Source organism: Leptonotus elevatus, chromosome 9 (genome assembly GCF_054856555.1).
Source record: "Leptonotus elevatus isolate MCC_2025b chromosome 9, RoL_Lele_1.0, whole genome shotgun sequence".
Lineage (NCBI taxonomy): Eukaryota > Metazoa > Chordata > Actinopteri > Syngnathiformes > Syngnathidae > Leptonotus > Leptonotus elevatus.
In genome coordinates, this window is record NC_141247.1 from 25,156,613 (window position 1) to 25,171,514 (window position 14,902).

A 14,902-nucleotide genomic window follows, 5' to 3' on the forward strand; every position below is an offset into this window, starting at 1 on the left:
TATTAATCATTCTACGCAGAGGATAAAGAAAGATGATATGACTGCGAGTGTTGTTATGTTGTCTGTCTACATGTTGCTGGACTATTTGTGTCGAAAAGAAAGAACACTTTTGAAACAATATCTGCATTTGTGCAGGAATCGACTGTCCTTAAGCATGTGGAGTTCAAGTTTTTATGTGATCTCTATTTGGGCTTGGTAAGAACTTGCCAGCACCATTTTGTGGCATCCATACAGACATTTCCAGTCAACAGAAAACTCCATTGGACTGTTTTCAAGCCACTCAGAATTCTTTTATAGGCTGTTAGCTCCCTCTCCTGGTGGAAAGTTGATACTGCAGTCAAACAATGATCCCTGTGGCCACCCAAAATACATTTGGCAAACTTTTTGTGTCTTTGTGTCTCGGGGTGTTTAGCCGGTGGTTCAGTAGCTTCCGTCAGCCTGCCCCAGGGCAGCTGTGGCTACTTAAGTAGCTTACCGCCGCCGCAGTGTGAATGTGTGAGTGCATGAATAATGTATCCATTCCATTGCAAAGCGTCTTTGAGTGTCTAGAAAAGCGCTATATAAACCCAATGCATCATTATTATTATTATTTTTTTTACACTAAATGCTTTTCCTGTCCTGACCTGATGCCTTAAACAACATTTTAACTGGAACGGAGCAGATCATAATATAATAATAATAATATTATGTTGCAACCTTTATTCCGTTTGAAGGTCACGAGACGGCGGGCTTGGTGTCGGTGCGAGCCGTCTACGAGATCGCCCGTGTGAAAGCGGCGGACGATTGCTTCAAGATGCGGAACACGTCGCTGGAGAACGTGGTCAAGAGCATTGTGGGCTCGGCGCGCTCGCTGGGCATCAAGGTGGTCAACCAGTAAGTGGCGCCGTCAGCCGGCAAATCGCCACCAAAGCTTTGAGTTGGGTCCAGTCACACCTTTGATCATTTTCTAATGCGTTTAGGCACAACGACAATCACACAACCAACAGATGAAAAGATATTTCTTTAAAAAAAAAAAAAACTCGTAAGGAATTTGTCCAATGTTTGGCTACTTTTATTAATATTAATATCAAATAAAAAGAATATGAAGAAAATCACTGAGTGAGCTGAAATTGCACCCAATTGTCCAAAACATGTTGAAGTTCAAAATGGCAGCATCCAAAATTTCAAAATTATTATTTTCATTATTATGCATGGAGAATACATTTTTATAGTACACATGAGTCAAAATGTCCAAATTTTGGCCCATTGACTCCCATTATAAATCATAATTTCTCATGTTTTTTGATGCACTGTACACCTGATGTGTTGTTGTATATTTCCCGCAATTACACAATTTATCCCTTCACTGGGCATCAACTAAACATAGAAAAAAAAAAAGACTTTAGAGTCGTAAAAGCCATCATACACCAGATGGTGCTAGAGAGCTAATTATCATTTTTGGTTTGAGCTGACCATTCTTATACCAAAACAAGAATGCACGGTTGGGATCGAAAGCTCGGGCCTGTGAGCGTGTGTGGACGCAGTAACAGTGACGTGCACACGCGTATGAGTGTGTGATGAGTGTATGTGCGCCCGTGCGTGAACATTCCAAATTGAATGTGTTTTTATGTGTATATATATATATATATACTATACAGATGCTCTTAGGGGACAATATTGCTTTTATTGTCCATAGAGAGCATCAAAAACTGAAAAATGTATTTAAAAAAATATTTTTCAATTTATATTACAAGAATGAAGTGTAACATTTAAATTAAAAACAATTTTTTACTAATAAAGTTGTAATGTTATAAAATAAAAAATAAAAAAGTGGTATGGTGGTTGTTATAATTTATATATTTTTTTATGTTCTTTATTTTAATTTAATTAATTACATTTTTGTTATAATGGCATAATTGCCCAACTTATTTTTAACTTATTGTCACAGCATCAACATCAATAGATTTTCAAGATTTGAAAAGTCATGTTTGACACAAAAGTCATAAAGTAACCAGATTAATTTGTTGAATTGTTGCCACCTTTATTAAGTGTGCAGGAAGTGAACGTTTCAACATTTAGTGTGAAGATCGATGAAGCAACAAACCTTATCTGCAGTAGTTTCTCTTGCCAAGGGGAAAAAAACCAAAACCAAAACCAAAACCCCTGGCCTCATCCTTCTTCTTCTTGCTTGTGTGTCCAGCCTGTCCGCCGACGAGTGCAAAGTGTTCATGGAGCAGCGAGAAGAGAAACTGAAGGCGGACGCGGCTGCAGCGGCGGCCCAGGCAGCGGCTGAAGCGGCGCAAAGCAAGTCCAAATAAAACCTCAGCCGTTGCTGCGACTCATTACTGACACCTACAGGCCACGTGAGGTGCAACACTGTCCTCCATAGAAAGCCAGTGGAGCAGCTGTTCCCTATCCTTGATATCCAGTGCAAGTTCCATGCATTCGTACACTCTTTGGCCTCATTGATCAAGACAATTCTGCGCACTCGTACATCAACCTTTGTATTATTATTATTTTTTTTTTATTCTGCATACTAGTAGGACAACCGCCACCTTACCATTATATTAGTGCTACTAGTGAAGTGCTGGATGTTAACATGTAGAATTTTATAATGCCACTAACTCACTAGTAGTCAGTTAGTGCACAGTTTTGCCTAACTAGTACCCCGTCTACTGCCCGAAGCCAGCTGGGATAGGCTCCAGCACACCTGAGACCCTTCTGAGGAATATGCGGTTTAAAAAAATGGTTGCTGAGGATAAAAAGAGCCTTAAAGCTGTTTGAACATTTATTTGATTTTCTTGATAAAATCGCTACTAGTGTGTGGAAAATGTCGACTATAGTTGTTTACTAGGGTGGTGTAAATGGATAATGGTAAGACAGAGGTAGCACTAAAAAAAAAAAGTCATGACTTGTTTTGGTTCTACCAGTGCGCTGAATTGTCTTACTAGTGAGGCCTAAGGACATACTAGCGCATGGACCTTAAATTGGCTATGCAGGATTTAAGATTTCCATACAAGCCCATTCCTATTTATACTCATTGTATACATGCACCAGCACAAAATAAATCAATTTCAACTCTTTGGCGTGTCTCGTTTGACTTTAAATTTCTCACACTCGATTCCTTAAAAAAAAAAAAAAAAAAAAAGAAGAAGTCAGTTGCACCATAGACGTTTTCCACAAGGCGGCGCTATCATCACTCTTCAAAGTTGACATCGTGTGACGCACGTAAGTCGCTCTATCCATATGTGATTATTTGACTTGACATTTCTCTTGCAAGTTTATCTTCTTGTGCAGTACGAAAAAAAAAGTGTTTGGAATGATATTGTTGGCGAGCCCCAAATGTGTTCGACTTCGTATTTCACAAACAAGTCCAGCAGCGGAGATTCAGCGTTTATCTAAAAAAATATATATATATATATATATATTTTTTTTTTTTAAAAAGCTCCACAGATGTTTTCCGCATGGTGTCGCGCTTACAATGTTTGACGTGAGCTCCATTTGTCCATTTGACTTGAAATTTCTCAACCATGTCCAGCTTCTTGATAAGAAAGTGTGAGAAGCTCGAAACTGTTCAGACAAACGTTGACCCGGGTCGCATCTCACTCCATTTTTTATTTTTTCATTTTTCTATTTTTTTTTTTTTACTAGCCGACTAAACCTCAAATATTGCGTTGTTCATGCTGATGTTATTAGTAAAAATTTTGTTGCCAAGATATTTGGTGCAGTTTCTGTTTCTATCAGGTGAGGGCAGCAGTCGACTGTTCCACAAAGCTCAGTTTGTAGCTGAATGTGAAATATTTTTTTCGATGAAAAAATCCTATTCGTTCACATCACTTGTGTAAATTAGAGCATGGACTTGCACCCAAATCTGTCTTTGCTATTCGTTCCGGCGGGTCCTCGGAACGTTTTAACTTGCGAGTTCTGAATCAACTTGAATGGATTTCTAATTGTACTTTTGCCAATACATTCCAATTTGATGCGGAAGGTAGAAACGATACTACGCACCAGTTAGCGTTGTTATTTTTGGTGTGCTTATGATCAACAGTAATCTTTTGCCATCCAAACATTCCTCTGTGACAATACGCTCTACGACACATTCCAATCCGAAAATTCTGATTCGACGTAAATTTTTCATTTGTTTTCTCTATTCGAGCCACCACCGGTTTGAGCTTTGATTTATTTTTTGTTATTATTTTATATATTAGTCGTAGTATTATATATTTTTTATGTATATTATTTATTTTAGATTTTTTTTTTATTATTTTATATATTAGTAGTAGTATTATATTTTTTTATATATATTATTTATTTTAGATTTTTTTTTTATTATTTTATATATTAGTCGTAGTATTATATCTTTATATATATATTATTTATTTGAGATACATTTTTACAATATTTTTTGTATGTTATTCATCATTATTAGTAGTATTATAGCTTTATATATATAATTTATTTAATTTATTTATTTGTGTGTGTTTTTTTTAGCTTTATTTAAGCTCCCCTACTCACTTTGAGGAAATTCTTTGGAACTGAGTTGCCACTAGATGGAGACAAAGAAATACCTAATAATAGAGAATAAGTAAAAAAATATATATATATATACAAAAATCTTCATAAGGTAAAAATGTGAGAATGCTGAACCACAAATATTCATGGGACATTGCATTTGTACTCGATTACTTCCGTGCATGTGTGGAACATAAACGTGTTATGCAACATTTGTGCTGCATAGAAAGGTTGGAAACGCTCCGACGGTTTGTTAAACGGTCGGATTGCCTCACTTTGTTCCACTTGCCTCTTTTTACTGTACCTCTAAATTTAGCATCCCCTCACTCACCCTTTTGTCTCCCCCCCCCTCCCTTCCTCTCCTCTGCTCTCCTTCTTTCGTCAGCCGACCCGAGCCGCTGAGTGGATGCTGAGAATAGAGCGTGGCGCCGGAATGACCATATATGGAGCCCTCCTCGTCGCAGGTACGCCGATGCAATGAGGGGATTTGTAAAAGGAGGCGTGTGTCATCATCATCATCATCATCATCATCATCGTCGTCGGCACGCTCGTAGGCGGGAGGCGAACCCACAAAGCCGAGCTCGTGCGTCACTCTGAGTCAGATGGCGTCTCGTCACGCGTGTGCGTCAGCGCTGTTGCCGAGCGAAGCTCGCTCGGGGGGGAAGAAAAGGAGGAGGAGGACGAGGATGCTGATGATGATGATGACGATGACGAGGATGACGATGACGAGGATGCGGGTGCTGATGCTGAGCAGCCGCTGACGACACGTCGGCCAAAGAAATCTCCCCTCGTACGTTTCACATGCACAACCTCGGAGAAAAACGACGTATGCAACGTTCACACGTCACAGTGCACTAGTACAACAACGAGTCAGGATTTTTTTCACTGTTGTCATTTTTGCTCTCGCACTAGTAGCCTCCTTATCAAGGATATCAAATAAATGCTCAAAATGTTTCTCTTCAAGCCTTTAAATACTAGTAAAATGCTCGAATAAATAAGCAAACAGCTTTTCATAAAGCTGCTTGCTTATTTGAATACGTAAGCTACTAGTATGCTAGTTTGTCCTCACTATTAGGGCAATTAAGTGCACTCATATTTTTTTTATATGATTTGTAAATGTGCTTAATTGTCTGACTCGTGTGGAGAAAGAGAGAAGCAGAATGGCTAGCGCACACAAGTCGATTAACTCCATGTGACGAGTGAGGCAAAACTGCACTAGTGACACGAGGGAAATGCTAGGTGTTACTAGTAGAATTGCATAATGCCCACAAGCAGTGATCAACTACTGCTCAGTTTCACCTCACGAGTGACGCAGTCGTCCGAATAGCACGCCAAAGTCAGTGGTGGGGAAACAACATGAGTAGTTTGACACTAGTGCAGTGAATTGTCTTTCTCGTAAGGACAAAAAGAGTGAACTAGTACATTGAGGAATCGTCAACAATTCGTTGCCGGGGACTGACGACACCTCAGCCGCATTATAAGTGCACTTTATTATAAATGCATTTGTCACATTCAAATACACTTATAAGCAAGACAATAAGAACACAAGCTCCACAATGTCCCTTCTGCAGTTAAGTATCATTTGTCATATTTGATGCCATACAAATCGCTCTCTTCATATATTTGCTATGTACAAACCTTCATACAAATGTTTACAACCTTCTGAGAAAAAAAAAAAAAAAAGGAATATATTTCACATGTCACACATCCAGTAATGCAAGTGCACAGAACACGTGTAATAATCTGAAGTTTCGCCGTTGAAGAGTTTTAACTCGTAGGAATCAAAATCCTTTACTTGATCGTAGACAAGCAAGTCTACGTGGGCGTGTCCGCACCGCGGGAATCGGAGCGGCCTCAAGCCGCGTCGCTTGGTAAAGTCACACAAGAAAAGATAGAAAGTTGACCCCCCCCCCCCCCCTGCCCCCCCCCATCCCCACTTCACTAAGAAGTTGATTGTGCCTCACGACTAACCGCCACGTGACAAAACACGAGAGTTGCAAAAAGCTGCCAAATATTAGCTTTGCAAAATTGGCGGAATTTTTAAAACTGGAAATTTTTCATGGGAAGTCAAATCAATATGTCACAAATTTAAAGCATTTACACTTGGGTCTTTATAGGGAACTAATTAGGGAAAAAAACATTTTTGGCATAATCTGTAATAGTGAAAATGCAAGCATTTGGACCTCAGCAAAAAAGCTGCAATATATGAAAATTTGGTGTGTGTTTTTTTTTTAATAGCTGAAATTTCCTCAAATTCCAAATTGAGTTCCCATAAAAAATTTCCAATTTAGAACCTGTCAAAAATTCCACATCTTAACTTCCGGTGGAAATCCACTGGAAATGTCCCACCTCTTTTGCAACCCCATTGAATATAACCCCCCCCCTCCCTCCCTCCAAGATGACCCTTGACCTGAAGGGTCCACATTCAGAGTCTAAATGTACAGTACAACGAAAGAGCGCTTTGGCAGCACAAGCCAGCTTCTCTTTACATGCTTCTTCTTTTTTTTCTTTTTTTCTTTTTTTTTTTTTTCGTTTGTTGCACATCACAAAAGTCAACACAAGTTGCGATGGACACGCGCGTATGGAATGTTAAAGGTTTTCAAGCCGCAAACTCAAAGCTCACCAGTCGCGAGTGTGCTTGCAATTCCAAATGTCACGCCGGACGCACGCACGCCGGACGCACGCACGCACGCACGCACGGATCCACTTTCAATTTTGAGTCTGCCGCACGTCAGGCAAAAAAAGTGCTCAAAGTCATACTGGAAATCAACTCTATTAAAATAGCTCCTCCTTTTTTTGTCCACGTTCACAACAGATATTTTTCACTACGAGTGAATACAAATGCATGTCTTTAAGTTAAACAACGCTTAACGAGTTCAGATGGCCCATCTGAAGCGGGGGACACCACACGGACTCGGGACTCGGGACTCGGGACTCGGCCAGTCGGGCGTCCATGTTGTTGTTGTTGTCGCGGTTCTGGTTGTAAATGTTGCACCAGCTTCATGATGGAACAAAAACATTTTTTTTTGTTCTCGGCAGGAGACATGTAGGCGTCAGTCCTTTATACATTATGTATATTTATACACTTGAGTATGTTTTACTTTGCAGTAAAAAGTATGTCTCCACAAAATATGACAATATGCCATACTTGATGAAGTAAGTCACAGACTTATTTTAGAACGGAGGGATGCTTCCACTCCCATCTGCAAGACAAAAGCCAAAAGAAAGGAAAAAAAGTCAGACGTGTGCACATGGTAGAAAGGAATGTCAACAACGCAAGGCCTTTTCACACTGCACTTAGCAACGCAACACTCGCCTCCCAGATGGGACTTCCTCGTCGGCTGCTATGCAAGCACTTCCAAATTTGGGCAATCAAAAGAAAACCGAGTTCCGTGTTGAAAAGGCCTCAGATTGTTCAAACTAAACTGACGTGTCGCATGCAAAAAGTTGCCGTTATTGCGCTTTTGGGCGAAATTTCTGGATGAAGCTAAAATGCACGAGAACTTTGACAGTTCAACGTCATGTTGACCAGAAATTCTCTCCACTGTCGAATGTTTCCGTCGTTTGCACGCAGCTTGAAGGAGCTGAATGTGAAAATTCACAACAGATTTGTGAGAATTTACTTGGAAGTCCACTTCTTTGCCTTTCTGTGACTCTTCCAGTCTCTCAGTACTGTTTAAGGTCGTGCGCCGTTGCTCAATCATGGAAACTGACTCCTTATTTTATTTTTATTTTTTTTAAGTTGAAACAAAACACGAAATGTGTGTGAAATTTCTACATGCCAAGCCTGAAGATACGTCGTAACATTGTCAAAGGAAGTCATGAAAATTTTGACGTCACCAACAAGAACGTCCGAACGATTATTGCAATATTAAAACGGCCACAATATCGTCATTGTCATGTCACGATATTAAAAGTAGCACATCTTTTAAAAAGGTGAGGATGACTTCCATTTGTGCACTTCTAGCACCCTCTGCTGGTTAGTTAATTAGCGCAATTTCATTTGAATTAGGCATGTTTTGGTCACCTACATTTAAGACCCACCCATTATATAGATGAGACATTTAAAATAAAATGACTGGCCAAGTCTATTTCTTTGTTACTGCTGTGATCTACAAAAACACCATTATGTTGGGGGGGGGGCTGATTATTATTATTTTTTCAAAATATCATGAGTTTTTTTTAGTAACTATCGTATCATGACGTTCATTTCGTGATAATATCATATTGTGACGTTCGGATATCGTTTCATCCCGACTCGCCACGCTTTAAAAACTGATGTCAGCTTGTCATCATCAGGTCGCAGCAGAGAGACTGGAAGAGTCACAGAAAGGCAAAGAATTGGACTCGCTTGGAAACGTTCATCACGTTATAAATCTTCACGTTCGCGTCATCGGCTCATCCAGAATTTGCACCTCTAACTTTCTCTCACTCTAACTTTCAGGCAGTAAGACGAGAATTTGTGTCGGAACGTGCAGAATTGAATCAATGCGAGCGAGTCTCACCTTTGTGGAAGCACTGCGGCGATGGATGACACTGGAGTTGATACAACTCAGGTTGTTGCCCTAAACCAGGGGCGATCGAGGCACCTGCCCCAAACATGGGCTCCAACACGGCCAGTTCCTCCAGGAGGGACTGAGCGCAGGAGGCGGCGGCTGCGGGGGAGGCCGCCGGCGAGCTGGAGCCGCCGCCGGCGCCGCCGGCATTAGTGGGCCCCGGCGAGGCGGTGAGGATGAGCGGAGGAGAAGCCGGTATGGAGGAGCAGGAGGACACGGGAGATGACGCCACCTCCATCTCCATTTCCTCCGCCGGCTCCTCCTCCATGGCGACCTCGTCGCTCTCCGCCGAGTTAGCTTGCGCCGATTGGACGCTACAGAATTGGCCCGCCCCCTCAAAGCGGGAGGCTCGGTGCCAGCACACTGGTGTCGGAGGAGAGGCCGGGCCGGAGGGGTCCGGGATGGGCGAGGGGGACTCGGGTACGTCTCGCAGGAGGCTGTCCAGGATGCTCTCTTCAAACAGAGAAGTGTTGTCGTCCTCCAGGAAGACGGCAAAGTCCGGACCTCGCCACGCTTTGGCGGGATAAAACTCCCGAAGCGCTTGCAGCGATTCGGCCGTCTCGGCGGGAGCCAGGAAGGGGGACGGAGGGTTGGACAAGGGGGACATGGACGGAGGAGGGGACAGCTTGGACAGGAGGGGGTCCAGGTAGAAGCCCTCCGCCAGGGAGCTGATGTGCTGAGCCAGCAGCGAGATCTCCGCCCTCTCCTTCTCCCGCTCTCGCTCCAGGGAGAAGAAGGAGAGGCAGGGCTGCTTTCCGGGGGAGGCCTCGGGGGTGAGGAGCCCCTCGGGGGGGCACTGGACAGGCCCCAGGGGCACGTCCACGTAGAGCGGGCCCCGAACCTCGGGAAGGGTCATCACCGTGCAGTCGTCGTCTCCCGGGCTGTCCGGCGTGGGGGGCAGTTTCTCGTACAGGGTCCCGCAGCACGGGTCCGTTGCAAACAGAAGTTCTGTGGAGGAGACGGGAAGGCTGAGGGGGAGCTTGGCGGACAGGGTGGTGGGGGGCGCGGGGCTGGAGGCGGTGGTGGTGGGCGGGGCCGCGGCAGAGGTGGCCAGGGAGGTGGTGGCGGTGGCGGTGGTGGCGGACGGGGGCGGCGTGGTGGTGCCGGTGGGGTCGAAGCTGAAGTGTGGCTCCCCGAACGGGAAGCTGGCCCCTCCCATGAGGGGGGTGTACGGGGGCGTGCACACAAACTCTTTGGTCTGCTGAGCTTGCGAGGTGGGCACGGGCGGGAGCGGCAGCGGCAGAGCCGGCAGAGGCGGGTCCAGCTCGAAGGAGGGCGGCATGAGGATGTTCTGGGTCAGGAAGTCCAAGTCGGACACCGTCTCCACCGTGACCGGGGTGGGCGAGGGCGCCGCCGAGGGGCTGCGCGCGGGGGGCGGCTGGAAGAAGGCGTCCTCCTCCATGGACGAGATGCTGGAGCGGGGCTCCGCCTCCGTCCGCATGACCTCGGCCGCCGAGCCGGCGCGTTCCTCCGAGGACGCCGCGCTGCAGCCCGCCGTGCTGAAGTCGAAGGACTGGCCCGACAGGCCGCTGCTGCTGGGCGTGAAAACCTGGTCGGGGCTGGAGAGGCTCTCTTGCTGGGGGGGGCCCGAGCTCAGGACCAGGCTGAGCTGAGTCTGCTCCGAAGTCAGCTGCTGACGCACTGACCACGCCTCCGACTCGCTGGAAGAAGAAAAAAGGGGCAAATGTTTGGTGCCAAGTCTTTTGAGGAGCTTCGTTTAGACAAAAGTAGTGCTTTGACAGCATATTGATCTCCATTTAGACAAATATAGTCATTTGGTGCCACCTTAAAACCATTTTTCCAAAGCATTGTGCCTTGGCTCACTAACTGTTGAGAACGTATTTGCGAACGGTTCGAGGCGGCGGCGGCGGCGTTCCGTACCTGATGACGTAGTTGCTGCTGGCGACGGGGACGTCTCCGGGTTGCAGCTGCAGGACCATGTAGAGCCAAACCCAGGTCTGGTCCCGAGCCTGCACACGTACCACCATCTCGCCTCGGCCTTCTCCTCCCTCGCGCACTGGTGAGTCACAGCGCAACTTAGTTTTTGGTTTGTTTGCTTTTTGCCTTTCGAGTGCGGCGGCGGCGGCGGCGGCGGCGGCGGCGGTTCCCGTGGGTGCTTTGTGAGCCGACACTTACGCAAGCTGCGATGCTGAGCGCAGGCGTGCGCCAGATCGTGCGGGTGGATCAGCTCGTACCAGGAGCGCGAGTGCAACGTCGCCACGTCGTAGCCCAGGTAAGCGCGCATGCTGCGGGGGAGGGGAAGGAAAAGGTTCGATTAATAAACACATGCTAACATCAAAACATCCCATCTCCAAATTTGGTCAATTTCCTATTTTCCACAAACTCATTTGATTGGCTGTTGTTTTTGCCAAACGATTGAGCAAGTGTTGACTTGCGCTCTTTGACGATGAAAAAGTTTGTTTCTCAACTTTTTCGTAACGCAAAATTCAAGACTTGCGTCCATTTTGCAACTTTTCTCAATTTGAAGGGAGAAATTGTTGCCTCATAAATATCATGACCTGTTTCTGCTTTCTTTACTTTTCAAATGTTAAATGTTTTTATATTCTTGAAATTCAAACTTTATAATATCCAAATTTCTAGAAAATGTTCCCTTTTCGTGTAGTTTGAAATTTAAAATTTGAATTTGATCTTAATTGTCAATTCAACATAATTTATCTTTTCAAATATGCGGCATATCCTCGGATACTTTGTACTATTTTTTTCTCTCCGAAAAATGTCTTTCTGTAAAATATTTTTGGAAATCTTAAAAATTGCAGATTTTATTTCTAAAAAAATACAATAATTAACCTTTTTTTTTTAATGCCAATTTTCCTTCCTTTGTGTCCTCTTCCCCGTTCTTGCCCTTTTCCACAAAATACCCAACTTTATAAACCGAACTTTTTTTTTTCTCCGAAAAATGACTTGCTGTCAAATATTTTTTTAATCTTAAAAATTGTAGATTTTATTTAAAAAAAAAAATTATTAAACTTTTACAAGTAAGTATTTTTTTTTTTTAAATGTCCTCTTTCCCATTATTGCCCGTTTCCACAAAATACCCAACTTTATAAACCGATCTTTTTTTCACAAAATATAATCCCCCAAATATTTATTTTTTTTTCAAAAAAAGTGCCTTTTCCCCAAACTGACTCATCCCGTCGAGCCTCGCGTACCTTTCGTGCGCGGCGTGCAGCCTCAAGTCTCGGCCGTGCTGGGAGTGAAAACCTTCCAGGAAGAGGTTTGCGTCGGCGGCGGAAGGCCCGCTCGCCGCGCTCTCCGGTTCGGCGCAGGCGGGACTGCTCTCCAAAGGCGAGCAGAAACACACCCAGACGGGATTGGAGGTCCAGTAGGATCCGCCGGCGGCGCTGCCGACATCTGGCACCGGCATGCGGCGGGCACGGATCAGAACCAGCTTGTTCCCGGCGCTCTGCCTGCGCACCGACTTGGAGGTGTTGAAGCGGCAGCGGAAGAGACGATCTGTGACGGGGAAGCCAAGGCCAACCTTTAGCGGCATCCATGGCAATCGCAGAAGATCATCGCCACTGCTCTTATCTTACCCGTCTCGGGGGAGGCTGCGCCGGACAGATTATTCCTGACGGTCAGCTGATCGGAAGCGTCGATGATGTCATACACGCTGTCCCCCTGCGCCACCAGGTCCACCTGACACACGCGCACGTGTGATCAGCTTTCGGTAGATGAAGGGACGGACGGACGGACGGTCGGACAGATGGCCGGACGGCGGGACTCACCATAGAGTGTCCCAGGTGGTCGGAGACGGCGTCGGACAGGTAGATCAGCTTCCCCTCGGCGGTGAGCAGCATGAGGAAGCCCGGCAGAGCCTGCATGAGCTCGGACAACTCGGGCAGGGACAGGAAGCGGCCGCTCGTCTCCGCCGGTGCACTTCCTGCCTCTACTTTTAACGCCAACAACAAGAAAAATGCTTTAGGGGGGCGTGTCGGCGTTCAGCACCAAGGACAGTGACGTCATCGACACACGATCGTCATGATAGAAAAAGATAATGAAATGGATGAAATGTTTATATATTTTTCTGTCAATAAAAATAGAAAAGAAATCTCGAAATAGTGTAGTGTTTATTTTTTTTGATTTGATTTAGTAAACAGCGGGTGCTGTCAGCACCACGGATAGCGACTCGCGATGGCGCGCTCCCCTTTTCAGAACCACGGATAGCGACTCGCGATGGCGCGCTCCCCTTTTCAGGACCACGGATAGCGACTTGCCACTGCCGCGCCAATAAACACATCAAACACACACAGAAACAAAAGCGTCTCTCATCAACTAAGCGTTTGATCATTTGCCCCGCCCCTTAAAGACACACGTCAACACTTGAGTGTTCCCTCGCTCCGTCACGGTTTCAGTAATTGCGGATTCACTGTATCGCGGATTTTCATTCGTGACGTTTGTCATCCGGGTTCTGCTTCAGGCAAGACATGTTAAGATTTGAAAAACAAATTCAGCAGCTCGTCGTTTATTTTACATTCTGCGTGCTAAAAGTTGCGTTTATTAAGTGTAACAAGTGCACCAATATCAGCTATCGGTATCGAGCCTTATTTCTGCATATCGTAACGGCGACCGATACCTGTGCCATTTTACGAAAGTAGAAAATTGCCATTAATTTCATGCAATTTTGAAAGAAATATGCTATATTGTCATATATTGGTCTTTCTTTAGAATTATCAATGATTTTGGGGGGGGGTAGAATTCTATGTATCAAAAGTGCTATAGTATCAATACTTGTTCAGCATTAGTGACTAAAAAGTGCGATCAAACATCCTCACTTGAATGTTGGATGATATTTTTTGTCACACATTGCTGTCATTTCAATGAGAAAATGTATTCTTGTTAAACGTGCTAAATTGCAGCGGGATGATGATGATGAGGAGGAGGATGAGGATGAGGATGATGAAGCTCGGAATTGCCTTACCGGGCGGCGAGAAGAAGACGGACTTCCTGGTGTACATGCAGGCGAGCGACATGATGTGCAGGTACGACAGTTTGGCTTTGTCGGCATCGCAGATGGGCAACAAGTCCTTCAGGTTGCGGATCTCGCCGTTGATCTGGTCCCGCCTGGCCTTGGAGGCTCCTTTGGTGGAGCGGTACATGCTTTTGCTGCCGATGGCCGAGGGCGCGAAGGAAAAGGAAGGAAAAGGAAGGAAGGAAGGAGGTCCCGCTGCAGGGCGCGCTCGCCGGTTATTGGACTTTCTTCATGGCTGCCGTGCGCTGAGCTCGATGGGCTGACAGTTTGCGAGGGACTCTGCTCGCAAGCGTCTTATATAGCCTGGGAGCGAGGGGGGCTCCGTGACGCGCCCGCCGACGTAACGGGGAGGAGGGGGCGGGGGAGGATGGCTCATCCGAGTGGATGCTGCAAGCGCCGAGCTCCTCTGCCTCCCTCCTCCCTCCCTCCCTCCCTCCCTCCCTCCCTCCCTCCCTTCCTGGCGGTGACTGCGCGCCGACGTCAGCGCTCGCCTCTCGCCGCCGATGACGTCGGGATGAAACGGGGAGCTCCGGCCACGCAGAAAGCCTGATTTGGACAAAAAGGAGTAAGGGGCGGAGCCAGCGTAAAAACGTAAAACGGAGTCACCCAGTGATGAGGGAGGGGGGAGGGGGAGGGGGAGGAAGGGGGAGGGAGGGGGAGGTGTGCTGCCTGCATCCGAGGAGGGGAAGAGTGTTTATATGTGGATGCCAACGTTTGCTTTGGCTCCTCCATCCTTTCATCACAGCTTGCTAGCTAGCATCTTTACACATTTCACACTTCTTTCCATCTATCTTTCTTTCTGTCAGCCTCTCCATCTTTCTCGCATCCTGTCTTTTTTTTTTTTTATCTTACTGTCTTTCCGTCT

At 45.6% G+C, this 14,902-nt stretch overlaps 2 protein-coding genes across 3 annotated transcripts in view; one reads left to right on the plus strand and one right to left on the minus strand.

Annotated features, from left to right (window-relative positions):
* mrpl11 (mitochondrial ribosomal protein L11) overlaps window positions 1-3,062 on the plus strand; it is a 55,868-nt gene extending 52,806 nt beyond the window's left edge. Inside the window, exons 6-7 of the mRNA XM_086085034.1 lie at window positions 714-873; window positions 2,180-3,062. Coding sequence (XP_085941160.1) covers window positions 714-873; window positions 2,180-2,297 — 278 coding nt within the window. The 3' untranslated portion in view covers window positions 2,298-3,062. The remainder of the gene's footprint in view (window positions 1-713; window positions 874-2,179) is intronic.
* Window positions 3,063-6,428: 3,366 nt separating this feature from the next.
* npas4a (neuronal PAS domain protein 4a) lies at window positions 6,429-14,291 on the minus strand. Of its 2 annotated transcripts, none has more exons than XM_086085808.1 (8): window positions 13,987-14,291; window positions 12,794-12,954; window positions 12,602-12,704; window positions 12,218-12,521; window positions 11,184-11,293; window positions 10,929-11,064; window positions 8,997-10,708; window positions 6,429-7,694 (listed from the first exon to the last, which is right to left on the minus strand). In XM_086085808.1, exons 1-8 carry the CDS (start codon window positions 14,162-14,164, stop codon window positions 7,666-7,668), a joined length of 2,733 nt encoding a protein of 910 aa, XP_085941934.1. In that variant the 5' UTR covers window positions 14,165-14,291; the 3' UTR covers window positions 6,429-7,665. The 2 variants fall into 2 exon arrangements, with proteins under 2 accessions (XP_085941934.1, XP_085941933.1); XM_086085807.1 differs by having other exon boundaries at window positions 12,794-12,957.
* Between the last annotated feature and the right edge of the window lie 611 nt (window positions 14,292-14,902).

Coding starts and splice junctions, on each gene's coding strand:
- npas4a (XM_086085807.1), bottom strand. CDS start 14,164: ATGTACCGCTCCACCAAAGGAGCCTCCAAGGCCAGGCGGGACCAGATC. Junction 11,294..12,217: donor CTGCACGCCGCGCACGAAAG/GTACGCGAGGCT, acceptor CCTCCCCCGCAG/CATGCGCGCTTACCTGGGCT. Junction 7,695..8,996: donor GCCGCAGTGCTTCCACAAAG/GTGAGACTCGCT, acceptor TTTGTCTTGCAG/ATGGGAGTGGAAGCATCCCT.